At 41.8% G+C, this 23,961-nt stretch overlaps 2 protein-coding genes across 2 annotated transcripts in view; one reads left to right on the forward strand and one right to left on the reverse strand.

The window, feature by feature from the left end:
• LOC137288864 (small ribosomal subunit protein eS25-like) overlaps positions 1-23,961 on the reverse strand; it is a 222,276-nt gene that overhangs the window by 103,763 nt on the left and 94,552 nt on the right. The window lies entirely within an intron of this gene.
• The window catches only part of LOC137288742 (ammonium transporter Rh type A-like), a 28,422-nt gene continuing 9,351 nt past the window's right edge, over positions 4,891-23,961 (forward strand). Inside the window, exons 1-2 of the mRNA XM_067820808.1 lie at positions 4,891-5,166; positions 22,167-22,350. Of these exons, the coding sequence (XP_067676909.1) occupies positions 4,941-5,166; positions 22,167-22,350 (410 nt within the window). The 5' untranslated portion in view covers positions 4,891-4,940. The remainder of the gene's footprint in view (positions 5,167-22,166; positions 22,351-23,961) is intronic.

The raw sequence follows: 23,961 nt of genomic DNA on the forward strand, positions 1-23,961 counted from the left end.
TTGTGTTACTTTATATTCAGTAAGGATATCTAAAAATATGTATTTTTTCGATTGTGTTTCTCATATTGTGGTAGATGGAATTCCATACAAATGCCAACATGACCTTATCGTGTATCACGTGATGCAGCGATGTGGTCTATTGAGTAAGTACTGCATACCGCCATACGGTCAGCGCACTGGCCCCTCTTAATCCAGGGCAGTCGAGGTCGAACCTTGTCAAGCTAACGTCGGGCGCTATTCGAGTTCAACTTGAGAAGATGAACGCCTAATCATTATGTGGAATTATCAAACTGAAGTAAGTTAAATACTAATAATGACTGATGTCGCTTCAAAGTAAAACAGCAACAGTTAAAGCATCTTAACTCACAAAGAGTACAAGAAGACTTAGTATATAAGTCTTGATTAAGGTATTCTTCTGTTGAAAATATATATTTGAAAAGTGTAAAGCGACAGCTCTGTCAAGACGCTATCAGAACGATTAAGTTCAGAATAATCGCAACAAATTAAGGTTAAAAATTCAGCTGTGAATACTGATGCCATAAATGTATAATAATTCTATCCTTCGAAGAGGTATGTGTTGATAAGCAACACTCGCATACAAAGCAGCTCATCCTTACGCACTTTCGCTGGACACCGACTAATCTAAAAGAGGAGACACACAGTTGTGGTCGCTTATTCTTGAAGTTTGTCAACGATTGGTTAAACAAACTTGAATTTCTTTCTTTCTTGTATTGTTTGACACAAGACAAAGACATCTGTGTTTTAAATCATATTTGTCAAACGATATACTGAACAACAAAAGAAACGTAACTCTGTTGTCAGGTTTGTAAAACATAAACATGAACGCATACTTTCATGAGATTTCACTTTTTCGAAACTTGCGTTTCTTTTGCTGTGAGTATACGAAGGACAGGAACAGGTGCGTTTGTCCTTGGGACATTGTACCTGACAGATTTTACTTACAGTATTACAGATTATGACAAGGACTTCGAAACGCATCCCGAATCCCGAAAACTGTGTAGCATTTAAAATCTGTGGAGACGATTGGTTGATAGTGGTCAACGTCGGTGGTCCAGTAGATTGGGTGTCTGTATGGAGAGCGGAAAGTGCGTGGTTCGATTCCTAGACTGTGTCATTCAAGATGATCCTGCATGGAAAAAAGCCCAAAGACTGTTCGGTGCTAAGTCAGTATATTTTGTCGTTGTTAGGTATCCGTGGTAATTGTGGTAGACCAATAGGCACAAGACGGAATAAATCCTGCTGAGTGAAAACAGCCACAGACAATACAAACACATTAACCCACATACCACTTCACCAGGTCGAACACCTAGGCCACTACGTCTTTCATGAATACCACTGTGTTTGAAGTGATCTATTTCATGGACATCTTGGTAACCGTTCTTAGAACGTAATGCTATTTAACGGTTCTCAAATCGACAGATTATGTCAGTATTTGGGTCGACACTTTATGACAATTTAGAACTTTTTGTATACCCTACTGACCCTCCAGTAACTGACTGTCAATTACACAGTATCCTTACTAGCTCGGGGCCACATCCGTGGCGTAGTGGTTAGAGCGTCCGCCCGGAGAGCGGAAGGTCTCGGGTTCGATCTGCGTTATGCCAAATGACGTTAAAATGTGGTACTTGTTTGTCGATCGGCATTACTTGGTACAACGAGGACTGGTCATCTATGTGTCAGTGTCATGTGTCCGAGTGGGGTACTCAGGCTTAACTGCAGCATGATATCTCAGTGAGCTAGCACTATACTACCAGCTTCAGTCTGGGCTAGTACAAGCAGCCACCTATATACATATATGCACGTCGTCATATGAGTGAAAGTTTCTTAAGTAGGACAAAACTCCATTTTCACTTCACCTACAAGCTCGGACAAAAAGCTACCTCAACAGTTCTCTGATCAGGGATACATCATTCAAAATACCAGACTTTCCAAAAGTCATGTAACAGACACATAAACAAAAACTATATTGACTGCAGTCATTTGTTCCAGTGTTTCTTCAGGCGAACTCACTTTTAAATGTCTTGGTTACAGCCTCCTGTACGATTGCCTGTCCTTGTAATTATTTCTATGGGTAACCGGTAGGCTGTGAGTCTAAAGCGACTGTTATCTTTAAAAACTTTCACAGACATTTTTATTAGTAGGATTTTTAGTCTCATTGTTGTCGTTGGAATCAAAAGGGATGAATATCTATTTAAGAAATGGTTGTGTCGCCTTCTAGCCAACCAACCAACCAACCAACCAATCGATCAATCAATCGATCGATCAATCAGTCCAGCTCAGACAACAACACCACGTATAATGAGAGAGTTGTGTATATAAGGTATCTGGCATGCTTCGATTATGTTACACACGACTGTCTAAGCCACTTTTAAACTGGACATACAGCCTGCAGATCCTGTGAGATCGCAAAACTACTCCAAGCCCGAATGTCCCCTGAACACATAAAAATTCACAAACAGTCATGGTCATCGAATGAGGTTGAACTAAACGGAGCACAATGAGACACGGTTCCTGGACACCCGTATGTCAACATGTGACCCACATGACAAGACTTGAATACCTATTAGCATACGCAATAATGCCACAACCCACATCTTGAAATGTCTCGGCTAAACTGTCAAATCTCTTACAGACCCGCGCCATTGTGCCACAACACGTCAAAACCGTATCAACAAATTTGAAGAAAAGATGAATGACATCGTCCTTTTCGAATCTTGGGCTTCGCTTTTCATGGAAGAATAAGTTCGAGTGAACTTTTGAATCAACTATGCAGAGATCGTTTTATAGCCGTGAACTGATAAACATTATATTTACATTAATTGCCCTTCGTGACACTGGGGAAATATGCTGCGTCGGCACATGTGCCATTTACTAGTCATCGCTGCAGGAACACGTCTAGTAGGTGGGATGGGCGGGGCCTGTTTGGATATGCTAATTTAGTGAGAAAAAGGGGAGGAGACCAACATGAAATTGACAGTCTTTGCGACTGCAATGTTATGCGTTTGCTATGAAAAAATATTTGGCATTGTCGATAGAGTGATCAAGTTCACACCGGTTTGGAAGGAATTTCAGCTTGTTGCGGGAGGAAAGTTGTGGTAGTGGGTATGATGCTTTAAAGCGTAGAAAAGCTAAACAAAAGCTTAGTGCGTATTAGGGACCTAACACACAATTTCTTGGCCAATCAAACGGCCTTAACGCTGCACAGCAAATTGTGGCATCTACTTTCCGTCCTTTTCTTTAAACGAAGGACCTATCTACAGACTGATATCGATGTCATACAAATGGAGCGCGGTGGTAAACAACATACAGACAGAAGAATTTGTAAATATGGCGACAGCAGTTGTTTTGACTCGCCCTATTTAGAAGTCCACTGTTTAGGGCTGAAGTACATGTTGTAGCGGTCACTCAGGTCCGAAAGGCTACTAGTCGCAATTCTTAACACCCATAAATGTCCCGTTTCAAATAGACAAATTGCAGTTACTTAATAACATAGGAGATTAATGGTTAATTATAGATCAGTATTAATAGAGTAGCAATACCATACCAATGTCGGTGGTTAGATTTACCAACAGTCATCAATGCATCATGGGACCACGTTCGTTGTATAACACAGGCACTCACATTTAAAAGTGTGACTTGCTAAATTCTGGTTGCTCAAAACAGACACTCTACGTAGCTATACTAGTAATAGTAATAGTAATAGTAATAGTAATAGTAATAGTAATAGTCCGCTTATATGGCGCCCATATATTCGGTATTCGGCGTGATGACCGAACCATTTGGTAAGAGAACGCAATGAGACATTAGTACTCAGACATTCACGATCCTGGAAGCCAGCGCAAGGTGTAACATTTTCACCCACACTCGTATCATGATGCAATATTTTCACTCACCAACACACCCTGAAGCTAAATAAGTACGATTTTTTTCGATGATACAATCGTTGTGATGTTATATTCTCACTCGCTCACTCATAATGACCGCGGGGTCCAACACAATATGACATTTTGTATGACATCATTATCATCACTTTCTAATCAACAATACTAGAAAAAATGACGGTTTAAATAAATAAGCAAATAAACTTAATGATTGAGGGGTGGTTGTTTCCTGTGTATAACGCCATACTCAGCAATATGTGCGCTATGTAACAGCGCTCTGTACATAATTGTGTCTGACCGATACATTCCAGTGATCAACAGCATGAGCATCGACCTATGAAATTGGTATTGGATGGCATGTGTCAACCAAATCAGCAATATGTGAAGCCCATTTCTGGTGTCCCCAGCCGCGATTTGTTTGTTTGTATGTTTGTTTGTTTGTTTGTTTATTCATTCATTCATTCATTTATTCATTTATTCATTTATTTATTTATTTATTCGTGCCCTAATTGAAACATGCGATCATTATTCTTAAGCAGTGATGTTTTAGGATCGACTGTCAGTCCCAAAGTAGGCAACAGTAGGATGCGTCTAAACATTTACTGTATACCACATTGTGTATCATACCCTTCAAGCGATATATCACAGGTGGGTTTAGGTCGTCTAATTTGTCACCGACTCTCCTCTACAGGTGGTCAGAACTGTTACCACAGGCTTCACTGTTGACGAACAGCTGCTTGTACTCACGCGGCTGTTACTTCCCGTGTTTCAACAAAACTGCGCCCAGAGTTACCAAGTTCAAAGACAACCTCTTTACGGTCACTTTTCTCCAGTGAGAGACAATTGTTTTCAACCCCGACGAAGCATGTTCTCTCTCAATCAGCCCCGCCGTGTACCTTAGCAAACAGCTGTAACTAAATCTTCAATATAGTTGTTTGCTTCGTTTATGACACGTAGGCGGGGCTCACTAGTGTGACGTCATCGGGAACTGAAGCAGACGACATTTAGCAAAAACAGATCTGTAAACTCTTTGAAACCATGGGGTCCGTATGTGTAGGGAGAGTGAAATTTCCGTGTGTTCTCTTGGTTCTGCAAGTGGTGTTTATAGCGTTGTTTGCCATCACTGTGGATTATGATGATTCGGCTCATGCAACACGTGGACGCAGCTCTGTGTCAAAGACAAATAGCGGAAACAGTTCCCAACCTGCGAACGAACCCGTGTCGGATGAACATGAGGAACAGCCGTTGCCGAAATTCTACCCAAGTGAGTCAACAGTGATGTCATCAAATAAATAATCTGTAATTTTCCAGATTGATCTAATTTATCACCTCATCAAATGATATTTATATTTCTGGACACGACAAATATCAGTCATGTCTATGAATTGTTAATGTTACACTGTCCCATTATTGTCCCCACCCCCCAACCCCCACCCCCCTTTCTGCAATGCTAAAGCTCTAAATGTAGCAAGTCTAGATCTCCTCAGCTTCGGGATCTGCACCTCCCACTTAGGCCCCTCGTTTGCTCCTCTCTTATATCTAATACACCACATTTTATGCAACAGCCTCTCTTGAAAGCGACCCACTTTCATTTCACTAGTTCAAAACTTCAGTATAGTAACCTATAATCAAATGTATTTTTAACGATTCTTTGTCATTTAGGCTGAGTGAACACGACTGAGAATTAAATGACTCGTCACATACATTAAGACAGACTGGGATTAACAATACGTTATTGAGATGGTTGTGCCGGGATTATAATCATATGGTATCTTTTGTGAGTTTGCCATATGTTGCCCTTCAATCTCTCCCATATACACATGTGAAGATGTGGCCACAGATCTATATCCCTACAACATCTGTCTGTGGGCTGTGTTCATATCGGGGATATACTGTCCCACCTAACCCGATCATATTGGATCGTTTATTTGTAAAACTACCAGGTGTTCATAGAAACAAAACTACCAAAACTAAGATAACTAAGATTGTCGCTGGTTTCGACCTAACGCACAAGTAGACACGGTTTATCCTACATATACGCAAGTAGCTAAATTAGTATTTAGTAGTTTTGCAGTGATAGGTTTTCACCATGTACATGAAGTCTCTCGTGTTGACCATGAAAAGAGATTTTCTGACTCGGGATCCACGCTGACATTATGCGTATTTTTATACAAAACCATGTCTGTACAAGTATGGCCTTGGAATGTTTAATGTTGAATTTATTGGTGAATATGATCATTCAAAATGTCAGTTTGCGTCTTGCACGATTCAATTCCAGTATCAATAAACCTCAGTGCCACTGTATGACAGCCACCACTCTCCTCCTCACACCCATTATCAGCCTCCTGATCCCTTGAAGGGCCAGTCTACGCCATTCCTCGTGTAAAGCACCTTCCAAATGGACCAGGTTAAGTACAGGAAGATCCCATTGTTGCACAGGATGACCAATCATGTCCCAGATATGCTCCACATGGTTAAGATCGGGGTTCATTTAATCGTGCGATATGTGTGTGTGTGTGTGTGTGTGTGTGTGTGTGTGTGTGTGTGTGTGTGGTGGGCGGAGCTTGTGTTATTTTTCATATGTGTTGAACGTGGGTTCAGATTCCGTCAGATTCCGAAATTATCATCTGCTTTATGTTTTTGGACTTGTGTCGGTAGTAGGGTAGTAGTGGGCTGTCTGGTAGCGTAGGGTTAATCGCGTTCTCTCGTCCCGCCACGGCCCGTGTTCGATTCCCCACATGTACAATGTCTGAAACCCGGTTATGTTGTCCTGCTGGAGTGCTGTAGACGCTGCAAAAAAAAATATTCAGCCGTTACTGCAAGGGTGAAAATGACTGAATGATGGCATTTCCTCTGTTGCTGAAAATGTATTGAGTGAGTGAGTTGGGTTTTACGCCGTTTTCAGCAATATTCCAGCAATATCACGCGGAGGACACCAGTAATGGGCTTCACACTTTGTACCCGTGGGGACCTGAACCCGGGTTTTCAGCGTGACGAGCGAACGCTTTAATCTCTGGGCTTCGAAAATGTATTGAAAAAGCAGTCCAGACGATAATTATCGTATTATTTTCCTGCCTCACTTTCATCATGCGTTGACGATCATGTCAGGACCGCGTTGGCTGTCATACAGATACTATACCGAATTATCTCCCCTTTCATCAATCCCTTTCTGTAAATTTTATTTCTACCAATGTAAATGCGGCAGGTCGGTAACTACATCATCAATATATATATATTGCTGAGTGCGGCGTAAAACTCAACTCAGTCACTCACTTAGCGCAAGGACGATCCTTGTCTGTCTCACAGTCCCTGAACGGCATTATTTCCCCATCCATTCAGACCTTTCTGCACTGCTCAAGCCGGAAATGAAGCAAGTCTAGATTTCCTCGGATTCTGCAGAGACCATTACAGACTCAGAGTTCTGAATCTTTCAACTGACTTGGGCTCTCTTTTCAATTACAAGGACTTGTTATATGACTCTAGAATATTCAGAGACTAAAGCGTTAGTCTAGGAAGAGCCCAGCTCCCACACTGTCACTACAACTCAAGGAGACAGTTTTAAGTTCGCTTTATGCAACGGCCCTGTTGGATAACGATTTCCCATTACGTCATGAAGGAAGTTCAACAAGAGTTGAACATATGGCATGCGGGTCAAGATATTAAATGCCTAGTCACTAAAGAGAATCGTTATTCATGTCAGACCGCGCCTTGGATATGTCTACACACATTCCTTCTCAAACAATGTTATCATAAAATATATGCAATAGAAGAATTCTATTTCCGACTCAAACTGTTTGCTATATGTATTTCACATAAACCTTATCCAGTGTTCAAACATTCGGCAGAAAAATCAAGAGCTGATTGTATATTTTAAAGAGGGTTATACCTCTTTTGTTCTGAAGTTGTTTCATCACGGTCACACCATTGAAGCCTCGGTAAATCTTTGACTTGAAGCATCTGTGACGTGTTCCTTTCAACTTTTCGCTAACACCTGGTGTCATCACTATTTCATAGTGGTTCATAAACATACGCTCTGTATCGTGCGATTCGTATCGCATGGTAACAGTCACTGGATTGTGTGGTCCAACTTCGGTTGTTCAAAAAACACCCCCAAAACCACCAAACACTTTAAATACTTCTGAAACAAATATATACCTAGTATATAGTCACACTCGTACTATCGAGTGTGCGTTTAGCAGATACTTTTGATGGATGTACAAAAGGTTTTGTCGCTCAGTTTGCCTGAACCGGGTAGCCTAGTGGTTAAAGCGTTCACTCATCAGGCCTGAGACCCGGGGTCGATTCCCCTCATGGGTACAGTGTGTGAAGCCCATTGCCAGTAATGCCTTACCAAAGAGCTTCTTCTTCGTACACAAAACGTTATTGGAACGACTGAACTTTGTACCTTTAACATAGACATAGGCTGATATACTTGAGAATGGGTGCGCTGTAAGTGGACATAATAAATTAGATGTATAATCTACGAGAGTGTGGATAGGATAACAGAACGGCCTTCTAACATTCTGTTATATTTATCATACACCTTTAAAACATAGCATTGATTCTCTAAGAGCCAGTATAAGGTCTACATTCTTAGCATGGGAGACAGTGGGTAGCCTAGTGGTTAAGGCGTGCTGTCGTAACGTTGAGTGCCCGGGTTCTATTCCCCATATCTGTACATTGTATGAAGCCCATTTCTGGTGTCCCCCGCCTCGATACTGCTGGAATAACTAAACCCACTCACCTAGGATGGGAGTAGGGTCATTGATGATTTTGTGTATCATCCACTTTCAAGTGCAGGTATACATCTAGATGTTCGTTTATGATACAGCAGAAGTTCAGATGATAAAAAGTATTTACACTCAACATCGATTAAGGACATACACCTGCTTGGCCTGGGGTTTTAACAAAGTCGCCAACTGTGACGGCGATTAAACCGTCCTCGTGGTGTAGTGTGTAATGTGTCTGCGGAAGGATGGTTCGATTCCTGGCCGCTTTGTGCCAATTTACTTTAAAAATTGTACTTGTTTTACCCTGCCTTTTGCTCTGCGTTGTTGGATAAGGTAACGGCAAAGTCGACATATTGTGTCGTAAGCGGCGATGAACGGGATCGGATGGTCAAGCTCGCTGACACATCATCGTACCCCAATTGCGTAGATCGATGTTCATTTTGTTGATCACTGGAAAGTCTAGTCCAGACTCGATTATTTCCAGGTCGCCACCATATAGCTGGAGTATTGTTGTGTGTGGTGTAAACCAATACCCACTCGCTCAGTAAACTGTGTAGAGTATTTGTATATTTCGTTGCGTCATTATTTCTCAGTGGACTAGCCACAGCTGAACGGACATTAATTCCAGATTTTACTCTCTCGTAAACTTGCACATGCTCATACGTACGCACATACGTACCCAAGTACACACACCAAAGTGATGTTATAGTGGGTTGACATAATAAACGCATTAAATATGTTATAGAGGTAGGTTTCACTTTAACTTACACGAAATGAATATGGCGTTATTACAGGGTTGGGTCGGATCGGGTTGTGTTTGACAATATATCTTGAACTTTGAAATGACATTTAAATGACATTTAAAGGTAGCGTAATTTCATTAGTAGTCTGACCAGCATTTATCACACATGTTAGCAATGACTGACAGATTTATAACCAAAGCTCCACTGACCGTGACATGATTAGCAGACAATGCTACAGGACGGTGGGCTAGCCTGTTGGTTAAAACGTTCGTTCGTCACGCGGAAATCCCGGGTTCGATTCCCCATATGAGAACAATGTGTGAAGCCCATTTCTGGTGTCTCCAGCCCTGGTATCGCTAGAATGTTGCTAAAAGCGGCGTAAAACTAAACTCCCTCAAATACTAAATGAACCAAGCTCAAATGCCTCAGTCTCAAAACAATGCATTGGATTAGTATAGTTTAAAAGAAGGCAAGCACACGTTGCATCGGGATTTTTTAAATAGTTTTTGCGAACACATTGCCAGAACCACGACCCATTAATTCTCTCTAGACACCAGTTACTAAGATTACAGCAATGATACCTGACGTTCTTAATCCCATTCCATGATGACCGAAATGATAAAATGTGCGGTTTTTAGTCCTCTGTTTGGTTCAGTCTATGTATTATGTTTACCGCCCTGACAGCGCATATCTAGTTGACAAACACGTACACTGTGCATAATGTGTGTTTGTCACGAAGGCAAATGTGACAGAGTTTTATTTGTTCAGAAATCGGACCTCACAAGTTATTCTCCATTAACAAGACCTTGGTAAAGGTCAAGTCATCAGCATTGTGGGAAGGGCGGAGTAGCCCAGTACTTAAAGCCTTGGCACGTAACACCGAAGACCCGTGTTCGATTCCCCACATGGATGCGTGAAGCCCATTTCTTGTGTTCCTCGCCGTGATATTACTGGAACACTGGTAAAGGCGGCATAAAACCATACTCACTCACTTGTTTTGGGAGATGTAGAAATTTCCCTCAGATACTTTAAGTAGTTAAGACGCATGGTTTTCTTCATAGTATTGTTTACATAGTGATTGAAACAATGATTTACTTGATTTCCTAACCCCTTGATATTGCTGAAAGCGGCGTAAAACTCATTCTCATTCACTCACTCTAATAAAAGTCTTGTGGTTACACGAGTATCAGCTTGTGGTCTTTGTTCCCAAACTACACATGGACTCAAACACTGTAGACTTAGTGCTGCAAAAGGTCATAGGCCAGAGTAATATATTTTATTGAGATATAATCTGGGAGTCTACTTACAGATCAATGAAGACCTTATCTCAGGCAGTCGCGCTGTCTGCATGATGGCCTTACAATGGAGTCAGTGTGGATATATCTCCTTTACTTTGCCTGTGGTGTAAAGGTTGATTTGTACTATAAACGTCTCTGGATTCGGGTGTCGTTCTCTCCTGCGCGTTGGCCGTTTTCACGCTTTTTGAGGGGTTCGTTTTTGCTGGGGTCCGTTTTCTCTGTATTCCAACTAATTGCCCCTACGTAGCGTCGGATCCGGTTTGGGATAGCATAGTGGGATCCAGAATGCAGTGTAGGAGTGCGCTTTTGTCATGAAAGTCTATTAAATGACCATTGAAACCCTCGTAAAAATGAAGTGTGCACACCACATCCTCAAGAAGGTGCACTCAAGAATGCACGCCTTTCTCAAAAGTGTATGCACCCTAACCCCACTTCCTCATGAGTTTGACCCGTGAAGGTCCCGGGTTAGAATAGGCCTTCAGCAACCCATGCTTGCCATAAAAGACGACTATGCTTGTCGTAAGAGGCGACTAACGGGATCGGGTGGTCAGACTCACTGACTTGGTTGACACATGTCATCGGTTCCCAGTTGCGCAGATCGATACTCCTGTTGTTGATCACTGGATTGTCTGGTCCAGACTCGATTATTTACAGACCGTCGCCATATAACTGGAATATTGCTAAGTGCGACGTAAAACTAAACTCACTCACTCACTCATTCCTCATGAGTGTGCACCACCAGCCCTCTCATAAAGATGTACCTGTCCCTGATCGGTCCCCCGAAATTTTCTCCTAACCTTAGTGCTGAGATAATCGCAGCTTTCATTCTTCGAAACCGTAAGTGAATATGGCTTTATGCTTACGGGACAATAGAAGACCTTGCACGGATGTCAGCAATCGAATCTGGTTTAGGTGTGATGAACAAACGCTTTTACAAGGCCACAACCCACCCTTACTTATTAAAGATACCCGTGAAGTTGTGGGTCGACATTGGTCTTCAGGAACCCATGCTTGCTGTAAGAGGCAACTAACGGGATCGGGAGGTCAGTTTCGCTGGCTTGATTGGCACGTGTCGTCGTAGATAGATGCTATGATCAGTTGATTGTCTGCCTTGACTCGATTATTTGCAGACCGCCGTCATATAGCTGGGATATTGCTGTGTGTGGCAGGATACATTTAATTTAATTGTGTGTACCGGTTGTGACATACACTAGTCGGTCGGTTGAAATGAACACCTGTCCTTCACAGCTCACCGCTGAGATAACAGTCTGTTCAGTATCTTCGCCCCTTCGATGTAATCGAAAAACTCGTAACGACCTGTTGATTTCCATAAATTGTACAACATATTCGTTATTGTAACGAATCGAATAATGAATGTATAGATACCTCACACACAGTTTGATCTGATGATATTAGGGTAAACCTCGTAACATCTCGCGATATTTTGTTTCATGTCTGAGTAAATGAGTGAGTGAGTTTAGTTTTACGCCGCTTTTAGCAACATTCCAGCAATATCACGACGGGTGACACCAGACAATGGGTGTCACACATGATCTTACCTTACACATGAATGCCGCTTTGTGATTGGCTAAGCGCTATCCTATTATTTTCAACGTACCCCGCTTACAGGCGATGTGTTATTTTCAATGTACACCGCTGGGAATTCCGAACTCTTCCTGTGCTTCATGGTAGTCCTTTTTTATCTCGAATAACATTGAATCACGCATCACGCACGGAAATTACCGATGTTTTGCCATCGAAAATCGATTGAAGGGAGATAACTCTAAATCTGTGTACCTTGTGCCGTCTGCAAAATGGCGATTCGCCTCACATTCAACAGATGTGCTTCCAACAGTTCAAATTAAAATTCATGTGTTCGGTAAGATAAATGCGTTGTTCAGTGGTTCCTCGGGGTCCATGGGCTCCCCGCGACCAGTGAACAACTTACATTGTATCCATGTTAGGAATCGAACTCGGGTCTTCGGCGTGATGAGCGAAAGCTTTAACCACTGGGCTACCTCACTTCCCCATAAATTTATGAAGCAGTTACCTGCTTCGCGACACTATGTGAAGATGACGGCAATGCCTTAAAATGTGCTTGAACCGTCATTAGTCGGTTAGCTGAAATGTACACCTGTCCTTCACAGTTCAACTATAAGATAACAATTTGTTCAGAATCTACATCCCGGTCCCTGTAACCCTAAAAAGTAAGTGTAAGATAACAACCCGTATACCACAAATCCTTCAATGATATTTTAACCTCTGGTTGATCAGAGAGAAAAACCCAGAAAAACAAACCATAAACTATGACCTTCACGCTTGAGTGTCACGGGATGACGTCATCCGTCGCTTCTCACCTTGACCCCAGTCAAACGGCATGTTTCCCTGAAAGCTCAAAATGTGAGAGATCAGCTGACTTGCTGAGCCAGCTATTGTTAAGTGAGAATTTCCGGGATTGGAGGTTATGTGGAGGGATCAGGTGTTGCGTGACTTCCACAAATGGACAGGGCCGGTAACAAAGAAGGTGACGGGGCTGGTAGGGACAGGAAGGGATACATTTCACAAAATGACAGATCCTGTTCTCACATTAGACGTCATTACCTTTAGGCTACATAACTGAGGGTGTAGGTTCCAGAATGGAAAAGATACATTGTACCATGTCCGTTTTATTGTCAGGCATCTTCATTTCCACAAAGGGCTTGTGAGTGTGTTAGGTTTAACGCCTCTTTTAAAACTGCTCGATTTATTTCACGACGTGCCATCTTAATTTGGGAGCAAAGTGGGGGAAAGATGCAGGTCTCAGACATTTACGAACCATGAGCTGGTGCTGACAAACCTATGGGTAAACCTGAATCTGGATTTGAACCTGAGATCATAAGGCCAAGGGACGCAACTTTGCCCGTTGAATCTGCGGCGACCTAGGCGATGGTGTCAACCCGACACTCCTGCGGTTATGCAGACAGAAGATAAGATAACGTGGATATACTGATTTAAGAATTGTCCCATCGGTTCACACAACAAGACACAGTTAAGAAAAATATTAATGGATCGTGTCTTATTTATGATGGGCTACGGACCGACGCTGTAATATTAATTCTGTTTTCTTAATGTAAAATTATTCAAGGAAAATTAATCGAGCGGACTAGAAGTTTCACTGAAACAGGTTTACTGACTATAGTACATGTAGGTGTATTGTCTGCAGCAAAGAAAGATATCAATGGCCCAGTGTGACCTTGGCGCTTCACCACGAACAAGCCTTCGAATATATAGAAAAAAAAGACAGGTTTTGTAATGCTCTTTCAAGGCAGCTTTTGGAAAATAATTCTGGATGATATGACTCCACGAAATCAGTATTGTGTCCTTACGGAACATATGGCGCATCACTCAGAATGCGTTGACAGATCAGTGTGACCTTGACCTGTTCAAGTGTGCACATGAGACGAAAAATATTCCCCACTAGCACTTGACCTGTAACCTAAGCTGAGCCTATCAGTTTGAAACTAATCTGTTTTATATATATAGTCTGGTTCATAATTATTGAGAATTTTTCTTCTTACTTTGAGCTATCCTAACACCTCAACTGATTCACTGATACTTAAAACTAAGTAATGGTATAAGGGAGGTAACCCATCTTGGCCTACTGAGTATAGTACAATTAGAGTTACCTCCCCTGAATTTGTAGCAGACGTCATTTTCCTCAGCACTGTCAACAATGTCTGCTGAAGATAAAAGAAGGTTGATTTTTGAGTTGTGTAATCAAGGAATTGATGATGAAAATACATTGACAGAGAGAACAGGAACTCCTCTTTCTACTGTGTATAGGATTAGGAAGAATTTTAAAGAGGGAAAGTATTTTGGGCACCAGAAAGGAGCAGGGAGACCCAGAAAATTGGACTTCTCAGATCGCGTCCGGCTGGGAATTTTAGCGTCTAAAAAGCAAAGGGCAAGCATCTCCAACATCAGGTATGAAATGATAGAAAGGGGATCAACAGTTGTATCAAAATCTACAGTTAGAAGAAATTTGATTGATCTTGGATGGGAGAAAAAGACTGGAATTCCTTCTCCTCTCATGAAACAAGAACATAAAGACAGGCGTGTTGAGTGGTGTTTGGCACATGAAAACTTTGACTGGGAAAATGTGATTTTTACTGATGAAAGCTCAATATGGGTATATCCCAATAATGTGAAAATATGGACAAAGTCTGCGTCAGCACCGTTGTATCGACAACCTAAATACAGCCCAAAGTTTCATGTATGGGGAGGGATATCCTTATTAGGAACGACCCCGCTGTGTGTGTTTGAGGGAAATCTGACATGTCAACGCTACACTAACATATTAAATAATTTTCTCCTTCCAAGTGCACATGTGTTTTGTGGAAATGACTGGATTTTGCAGCAAGATAATGATCTTAAACACACCGCAAAACATGCCAAGCAGTGGTTTCAGGAGAAAAATGTGACTGCATTACCATTTCCTGCATATAGTCCTGACTTAAATCCCATTGAGAACATTTGGGGGATGATGAAGGAATGTGTGAATCAAAAGGGGTTGACAAAAATTGAAGACATGAAGAGAGAAGTGGTCCGATACTGGGACAGCATAACTCACGAGACACTAACCTCTCTGATAGGAAGTATGCCTACCCGTCTTAGACTGTGCCGTGAAGCTCAAGGAGACTTGATAAAATATTAAATTGTTACCTACACAACATGAAAAGGTCAGTTCACTTTCACAATACATTCAATTTTATCTGATTTGTTCTAGTTTAATAATATGAAATGCTTTAGCTATTCTCAATAATTTTGAACCATACTGTACTTCATATTTTCTAAGAGCACCAATTTCAACGAAAAAAACATTTACGAGACTTTGACCAAGAGGCACTAAGGCTGACATAGATTTGACGACAAACCTGATTTGCGCGACACTAGAAAACGCACTCACTCACCCCCTCGATTGTGATTATTCAACTAAACATTTTTCAAATACAGAATATTTTTTTATTGCAATACATTTTCATTTTAAATATTCACATACAAAGTCCGTGTCACAGTCTCATTGACGCAGGACCACGCAATGTCACACGTTTGGACCAATACGTTAACTATATACGTTAACTATGTATTTAAGGGTTCTGAAAGCATGGTCTTATGTGGCAACTATGGCAGAGATTATACCACCTTTTTCAGTTATTCCCTCTGGGCTAGAACTGATCTTCATAAACTCTAGCTTGTCAAAAGGGGCGAGTAACGGGATCGGCTGGTCAGGCTCTCTTATTTGGTTGACACAATTGCGTAGATCGATGCTCATGCTGTTGATCATTGGATTGCCTGGTGAAGATTACTCTGATTAAATACGGTCGCCCTACAGCTGGCATATTGCCGCGTCAAACAAACAAACTATTATACGTGGTTAAGGATAAAATCATAGTCATCCCTTAATCATTCAATATAATATGTTTTCTGTTTTGAGAAACAGTCATTTGCTGTGACAAAAGGTATGCCAAAGGCCCTATGAACCAGGAAAATATAACACAGACAATCTAAAATATTCAATATTATGTATTGACCAAAGAGTAAAATACAATGATCCACAATAGAGGTTTCTGATACAATGCAACTGAGTCAAATCTATAGTTATAGGTCACAAACATAAGATCAACTCACCCTAGTCTTGGTTTGCAGTGAGAAACAATTCTGATAAATCTAAATCACTTGATCAATAATCATACAAATTACAGAAAACACTCTCTTGTAACCTATTATTTGCATCAAAAACGGGTTAATGGACCTTCTGGCCCAGACATATGCTGGATATTGCTGAGTTGATTAAACAGCAGACAAACGAACAACAGCGGAATTGGTTAATCCAGACACCCAGTGATTTCACAGAAACATCATGGTATGGAATAACGGGTTTCCAAACATGACGTTCAACCATAGTTTGGAAGAGGTGACTAGGGTTTACGTTGAAGAAGAAACATGACACGTCAACTGTATCAACACGAGGTCACTCAAGCATGCAGTATGCTTCAGGTTATCAACTTTTTTTGCAATCATTTCGGGAGGGGGGGGTGCGATGCCACCCTCTTTTTTCCGCGTCTCCTTCTTTCTCGTGTCTCTCTTTTCCGCCCTATCTCTTTCCTTCCTTTTCATAGTTCATTCTTTCTCTAACTCTACCTCTTGCCATCATGGAGATAATTCCACACAGAGATAATTCGGGACAAACAAATGAGATGAGATAGTACATACTACACATTCTTATCTGCTCGTCTTTATAGGTATAACTGGTGTAAAACATACTGCTTCAAGGCGTACTAACAACTGAAGCTTGTTTCTCAGTTACTCAAGGGTATATCTAACCATCCATCCATTATTTTGAAATGATCTCTTGCAATGAACAGTTATGGCTGAGTGGCCAAATTGTGAAAGCACAAGGCGAAACTGCTGTTTCATCCTCACGTGGGTACAGTTCAACCAATTGTTGAAGACCTCTTATGATATACGTTAAATAACATGCACATATTTCAGTAATCTACTCACCCGTAGTGTTCCATACATGCAAGTCACTGTGAGTGAATTTAGTTTTACGCCGCTTTTAGCACTATTCCATCAATATCAGAGCGTGAACCCGGGTCTTCAGCGTAACTTGCGAACGCCTTAACCACAAGGCTATCACAAAGCCCAGCAAGTCACAACTAAACTTAACAGCGCGTTCAGAACAGACTTACGTCGGAGGGCAATTCGTTTGTTTGTGTTCCGATACCTGATATTTAACTATCCGCCACCTGGTAATTAACTTGCAAACATCACACCAGTCAGCCTCCGTGTCATCTTTTCTGCATGGCTTCTCCTGCATAGATGGAACCTGTTCCGTCAGTATATCACATATACACACTCTCCGCTGTACCCTTGTACGTAAACGTAACCCTGACTATAGGCGTGCATAAAGAATATTTGCTTAGTATTAGCTGAAAATACCTTCCCTCTGTAATACAGAATAACCAAGACATGCACTTCGATGCCTCACTGTATGACGAGATTAACATTTGTATGGGGCACGCGCGGAGTAGTATCAATGATTTAAGGTAGACCTGTGGTGACACGGACATCCGACATTTGCCAAGGCACGGTGATCTTAGCTCCCGTACTGCAACAATAACTTACGATAATCGCAGTGTTGCGACTTTTTTAGATGATAGTAGCTAAGATAGGCTTAGGTGACCTACGAGAACTGTAGCTCTAATACTTAAACACAGACTTAAATTACGTAGGCTACTACAGTCCGTTTGATTCCAATTGCTCTCTAACACAAAATCTAATAATTGCAAAATTGCAACAAAAACAAATTTTGCACAGCCACATGAAATCGGCAGACCAACTCTGTTGATGTGTCTCATAATTTGGGACACCCGAATAAAAAACGTTGTTTAACAAACGATCATCATATTCTAGTCACCTTTCGCTATTTTCTAGCTCCAATACTTTAATATAGGCTTAAATGACTTAGGCTACGGTGATCAGGAGGATCGTAGCTCTTATACGTTTACATAGGCTTACACGGCGTAGGCTACGATGATCTATAGACGACTATAGTACTTTAACAAAGGCTTATATGGCGTAGGCTACGATGATCTAAGAGGATCTAAGAGGATTGTAGCTGTAGCACTTAACTTAGCTTACAGTCCCAATACTTTAGCAGGGCTTCAACAATGCTGACTACGATCATTTTGTGGAGAGGCCCTCAAGCGACGCAGGGTATGTACAGTATACACGAGGGCTGCAGTGTCAGTGGTAACTCAGAGTCAGAGGTTATATCACTGGCATCCGGCTCTGTTTGCCCCGTGCGTGACGCAAGCTTGTAACTCTATATTGAAATGAAACTCGAACCGACAGTGGTGTATTTGAGGACATGGAATGACTGTCTTCAGTGCAATTATTTTCTTGACAGTTGAGTGTTATTTAACGAACATTACGACGTTAGAGAATTCAAACAAAGGTAGTTAAGCCTGCAAGCAAGATTTGTGTCTCCTGTCAGTGTACAAATTGTGCGAGCGGGTTGTGTTTGGTGCCGCTTGAAGTATTAGTTAAGTTATTATTCGTGATGGATCGGTTTGGTAGCCTAGTCGTTAAAGCGTTCGTCGTGTCTCGATGACGGGTTCTGTTCCCCACATAGATATAGTATGCGAAGCTACATATTGCGGGAACAATGTTCTATGATTGTCAGCCTGGCGATGGAGGTACCTCCCATGGCTGTGTCATAAACCGCTGCTCGTTTGTAGTAATTCCAAATTAGCACTGATTACTTTAGCATTGATAGCTGACTTGGATGATACGCGTCATCGTATCCTAATTGCATAAACCGAGTGTCAAGTGTCTACATAGCTGTCTACATAGACTCATTGTTCTTATAGTAGGAGGCTGTGGGATAGTCCAGTGGCTCATCACGCCGGAGACCAGGGTTCAGTTATGTTGACAGTGTGTGAACACATTTCTGGTTTCCCCCTGTAGTGATGTTGTTTGAATAGCCCTAAAAACAGCGTAAAACCATTCTCACTCACTCACTCACCCACATATTAGGCTTCAGTCGTGCTGCTGACCATAAGGTCCAGCCCACTGGAGCAATAAGAGACACACATCATCCTCACCTGTTTCCCAGAATTCCGTGACGCTAGATGATTGACAGGTCCGTAGCATGGACTGGTTCACATTGAGGCAAAAGGGTACCAAAAACTCACACCTGCACGTTCATCGCTCGCCTTATTGTTAATGCTACACTATGACCTGCCACACAATGTAATGAGATTCACAGTGACTGTTCACCTAACTGGTTCTATGTCTGACAGACTGAGACGTTATTCAAATATACTATCATGTAATCTATGACCTACATTGCTGACTTGACGTGACCTTGAACGGTATAAATAATTTGGTATTTAATCATAATGTCATGATATTATCACAGCTAATGGCATTAGTTTCGTACCTGATAGCACGATACTAGACAAGAAAATATGTCGTGATGTTATCACAGTTAATGACGTTAGATTCGCACCTAATGACGATACTAGAATATGGTTCATTATATACCCTAACGGTCAGACACTGTGCCAAGACAAACAATCCGCAACTTGTTCCTTAATGCCACCGTGCTTCGGCCTGTTTCAGTCAAATACATGTACTTGATTTGATTTTATCTATAATGGCGAGATACAATTTGTTGTCCAGTCAACTTCATAACATTCCCAACCAGATGCATTATCTTTTACCAGGCAATATAAATATGAAATGGAGCCATGTTATAATAGGAAATGTTGCCGAGAATGTTACGAAACCTGGCCGTGATGTTGTGTTGTTTGTGTAACACATTCACATAGACACTACGTCTCCTATAACTTCCAGGGGTCACACTCTGTCGTTAAAACTGCTCCAAACGAGGCTGCATGTTTGATATTTGGACCATTTGAAACTGTATTAGGTGGAAATGCTCGCTGATTTGGTTGGCACGTCATAGTATTCCAATTACGTAGAGCGGTGCTCTTGCTTTTGATCACTAAAATGCCTAGTCAAAATTCGAATATTTACATCATATTACTGAGTGTGGCGTTAAACAACAAACAAGAATAAACAAAAAGCGGACCGGATGGCCACAATCGCCACCTGGTTTACGTATTCCCTGTTACTGCACGACGTCGTCCATTAATATGGCGCTCCGTATATACCAAGCCCTGGTTTCTCTGGCGTAAACTGGCTGATTTACATACGGCTGTCTCATAACTAGAGTATTGCTGTAGCAAAGCAATAAACAGACAAAACCCCGATTAACTCGGTCAGAAGAAGCTGTCAAAGCATGAAGCCGGGTATATAGTAAACACGATTGAAATCTAAATGGTCTCCAGTGGCAGTTTTGGTTACAGAAGAGAGGGATAGCCAAAACATCACTCACAAAGCACTACATAGCACTACATAGTATGTCGGTCAAGGCAAAGGGGTGTTTAGTCACAAAGAACACTTGGCGGTTTTGCAGGACCATTTGAAAACATACTGCCATACATTGACCGTAAACACCTTTTAGTTTACGCGGACTTCTCAGGCAATATGAAAAGGTTTCATTATACTAACGTCTTAATTCTATTCAGTTTTTGGATCCCACTATTCAGTAATGATTTGGGGATAGTTTTATCAGTTAGACATTATCAAAAATCGATGCGTATTGTCTGACGTGTTCCCCCGGCGTGATAATGCTGGGATATTACTAAAATTAAACTCACTTGGTGAGTCAGTGGTTCAAGCGGTGTTTAGTGAGTGAGTTTAGTTTTACGCCGCTCTCAGCAATATTCCTGCTATATGGCGGCGGTCTGTAAGTAATTGAGTCTGGACCAGACAATCCAGTGATCAACAACATGAGCATCGATCTGCGCAATTGGGAACCGATGACACGTGTCAACCAAGTCAGCGAGCCTGACCACCCGATGCCGTTAGTCGCCTCTTACGACAAGCATAGTCTCCTAGCGGTGTTTAACTCATCTATAGTCCAGTCATGTTGAACAAGTTTCCCCATTCTGATGCAGCCCTTTCTATGTAATTGGTCCTTAAGTCTACAAGGAGCGGTGGTTAGCCTGGTGGTTAAAGCGTTAGCTCCGCGTCACTCCGAAGGCCCGAATACAGTATGTGAAGACCATTTCTGGTGTTCCCCGCCGTGATGTTGTTGGGGCATTGCTAAAACCGGCGTAAAACTAAACTCAATCAGTCTATCGGTTATATCACGAAATAGCCTTCGTGGTTTATTCTCTAAGCGATTCGATTTAAGTCAAACCTTACACATTTTAGCATTCGATATGCAACGACACGTCCGGTCAAAATATAGGATTGCACAGAAATCGATTTATTAATTGCATTAAATATTATTCCAGAGGAAAGGGTAGAGACTAACAAAACGCGTTTACCTGGCGTAAGACAGGTAACTCAGATGGCACCCAGGACTCTGCAACAGCGTATAAATATCTGCATTGTTGACAATGAACAAGGCTGGGACACCTCACTGATTCCGGGTCAAAACAAAATGACAGTTGTTAGCGACGTGAAAAAATCTGATCGTGACCTAATGGGACCATGCATTTATAGGAGAGGTGGGGTAGCCTTGTGGTTAAATCGTAGGCTTGCGCTGAAGACCTGGGTTCGATTCTCACATTATGTGAAGCCCCGCCGTGATGTTGCTTTAATATTGCTAAAAGCGGCGTAAAACCAAAGTGCTCAATGTACAAAAATAAACTCTAGCATCGACTATAGCATTAATTGCAATGGAATACCACTTAAGGTCACGCTGTCTAGGGCGCCTGAATTTGATTCGAGGAAATGTTCATCGTTGGCGTGTCCTGATGACGACCCCTGGTTTGTCCACACCATGCCAGGTTACCATGGCCACCAGAGTCCATTTTCAGTTATTCCGCCCAGAATGTACCCTGATTCTCACACTGAACTTTCTGCCACCAGTGTTCCAAGACGTGCACGTCATGATCTTCATCGGCTTCGGTTTCTTGATGACGTTCCTGAAGCGGTATGGCTACGGCGCCGTGGGCATCAACTTCCTCCTCGCCGCCGTCGTCATCCAGTGGGCCACTCTCTGCGGGGGTTACTTTCACGGTCATGGTGGGAAGATCCACGTGTCCATTGAGACGTAAGTGCCACATGTTTTTTTGTTTTGTTTGTTTTGTTTTTTTTATTTGTAGTTGCTTTGATCCCATCCGTGAGTAAGTGAGTGATAATTTCAACTTATACCTACGCTTAGGCTGAAAACAAATGAAGTGAGTGAAAAAAAATCACTCTGTAATAATGTCAAGATGGATCAGTGTGAGAAAAGAACACGTAACTAGACGACTACCAGCTGACCACCTGATCCCGTTACATGTTTCATGGCATGTACACTACTTGTTTTCTACTTGTAGTCGTACTTGTAGTTTCTTGTTTACACTTTCATCAGATAAGATGAGTGATAACAACTGTATCTGCACTCAGCTATATATCAACCATATGACAGCGGTCTGTAAATAATCGAGTCTAGACCAAACAATCGAGTGATCAACAACATGAGCATACATCTACGCAACTGGGATATGATGACATGTGGATCGATTCTAAGCGTATCTTCACGGATGTATGGCAGCGTTCGAAATACCTGCCTGTCCGACAGCCCGGGACAGGTTATTTTAAACACGGACTGCCAGATTCTGAAATTTACCTGCCCGACGGTCGGAGTAAAATTTAGAAATGCATATGATGTTATTTTGTTGGGTTGGTAGGTTTGGGTCGGAGCTGACAAGTTTTACATCTAACCAGCCCTGTGGTGTGGCTGTAATCTTTGTGGGTTTCATACTCTGGTATTAGGTAACAAGCCTTCACATGCAGACTGGACAAAATATTTTAGGGACAGTGTTATTTTTAATGATTGACATTTCATCAGATTGTCACAAACACATGTCACAGTCACAGTCAACCACGAGCACAACACGACAATGGGACACTGGTCCCTTTGTTGAAGTGTCAAGAATTGTAACTAAAGCTTGTAACACAAATCAGAGGACGCGGTAACTGACATCGACATGTTTAGATTTAAGTGATGGTGAAGCGTGAACTGTACGTACGCTTCGATAGAAGCGTCTAGCGGTATTACTTTGCATACTTCCCTGTGGCAGATAGGAAGATTTAAAATGTCTTTTCAGTCTCCTCTCAACACTCATAGCGATGGCCGGTTTTCTTAATAAACACAGCTTTATAATAGACATATTGAGTGAGCTTAGTTTTGTACCGCCTTTAGCAACATTCCGGCATTTTATAAACCTAATTCTGATCACTGCCTTTAATGGTCATTATCCTTTCTACTTGCACCAATACCCGGTAAGAGGTTTTACTCCCAATGTAAAACCTGGGAATAGGTTTAACTAGATTTAAGTAAAACCTATTCCCAGGTTTTACTAGGAGTAAACCCTCGTCCCGAAAGTACCGGTTTGGAGCGATCAGCCACCGAAATCTGCATTCACAGGAAAGGAAAAACAAAAACTCTGACAACAGTGTTTTAATTGAAATTGAACGTCATTGTAACACTTCCGTGAGCGACAGTTTGTGTTGTACCGGAATCTCCCTCTGAAGTAGGAACCGACACTGTCGCAGACGTCTGAGTTTTCTTTGGAGCTGAACATGAGAGAACATCTGACGCCATTGCTTGTTGTTGATCACTGGTTCTCTTGTAAACCCTCACTGCCTCGCTTTTGTGACCTACAATAAAAGAATT

Source organism: Haliotis asinina, chromosome 1 (genome assembly GCF_037392515.1).
Source record: "Haliotis asinina isolate JCU_RB_2024 chromosome 1, JCU_Hal_asi_v2, whole genome shotgun sequence".
NCBI lineage: Eukaryota > Metazoa > Mollusca > Gastropoda > Lepetellida > Haliotidae > Haliotis > Haliotis asinina.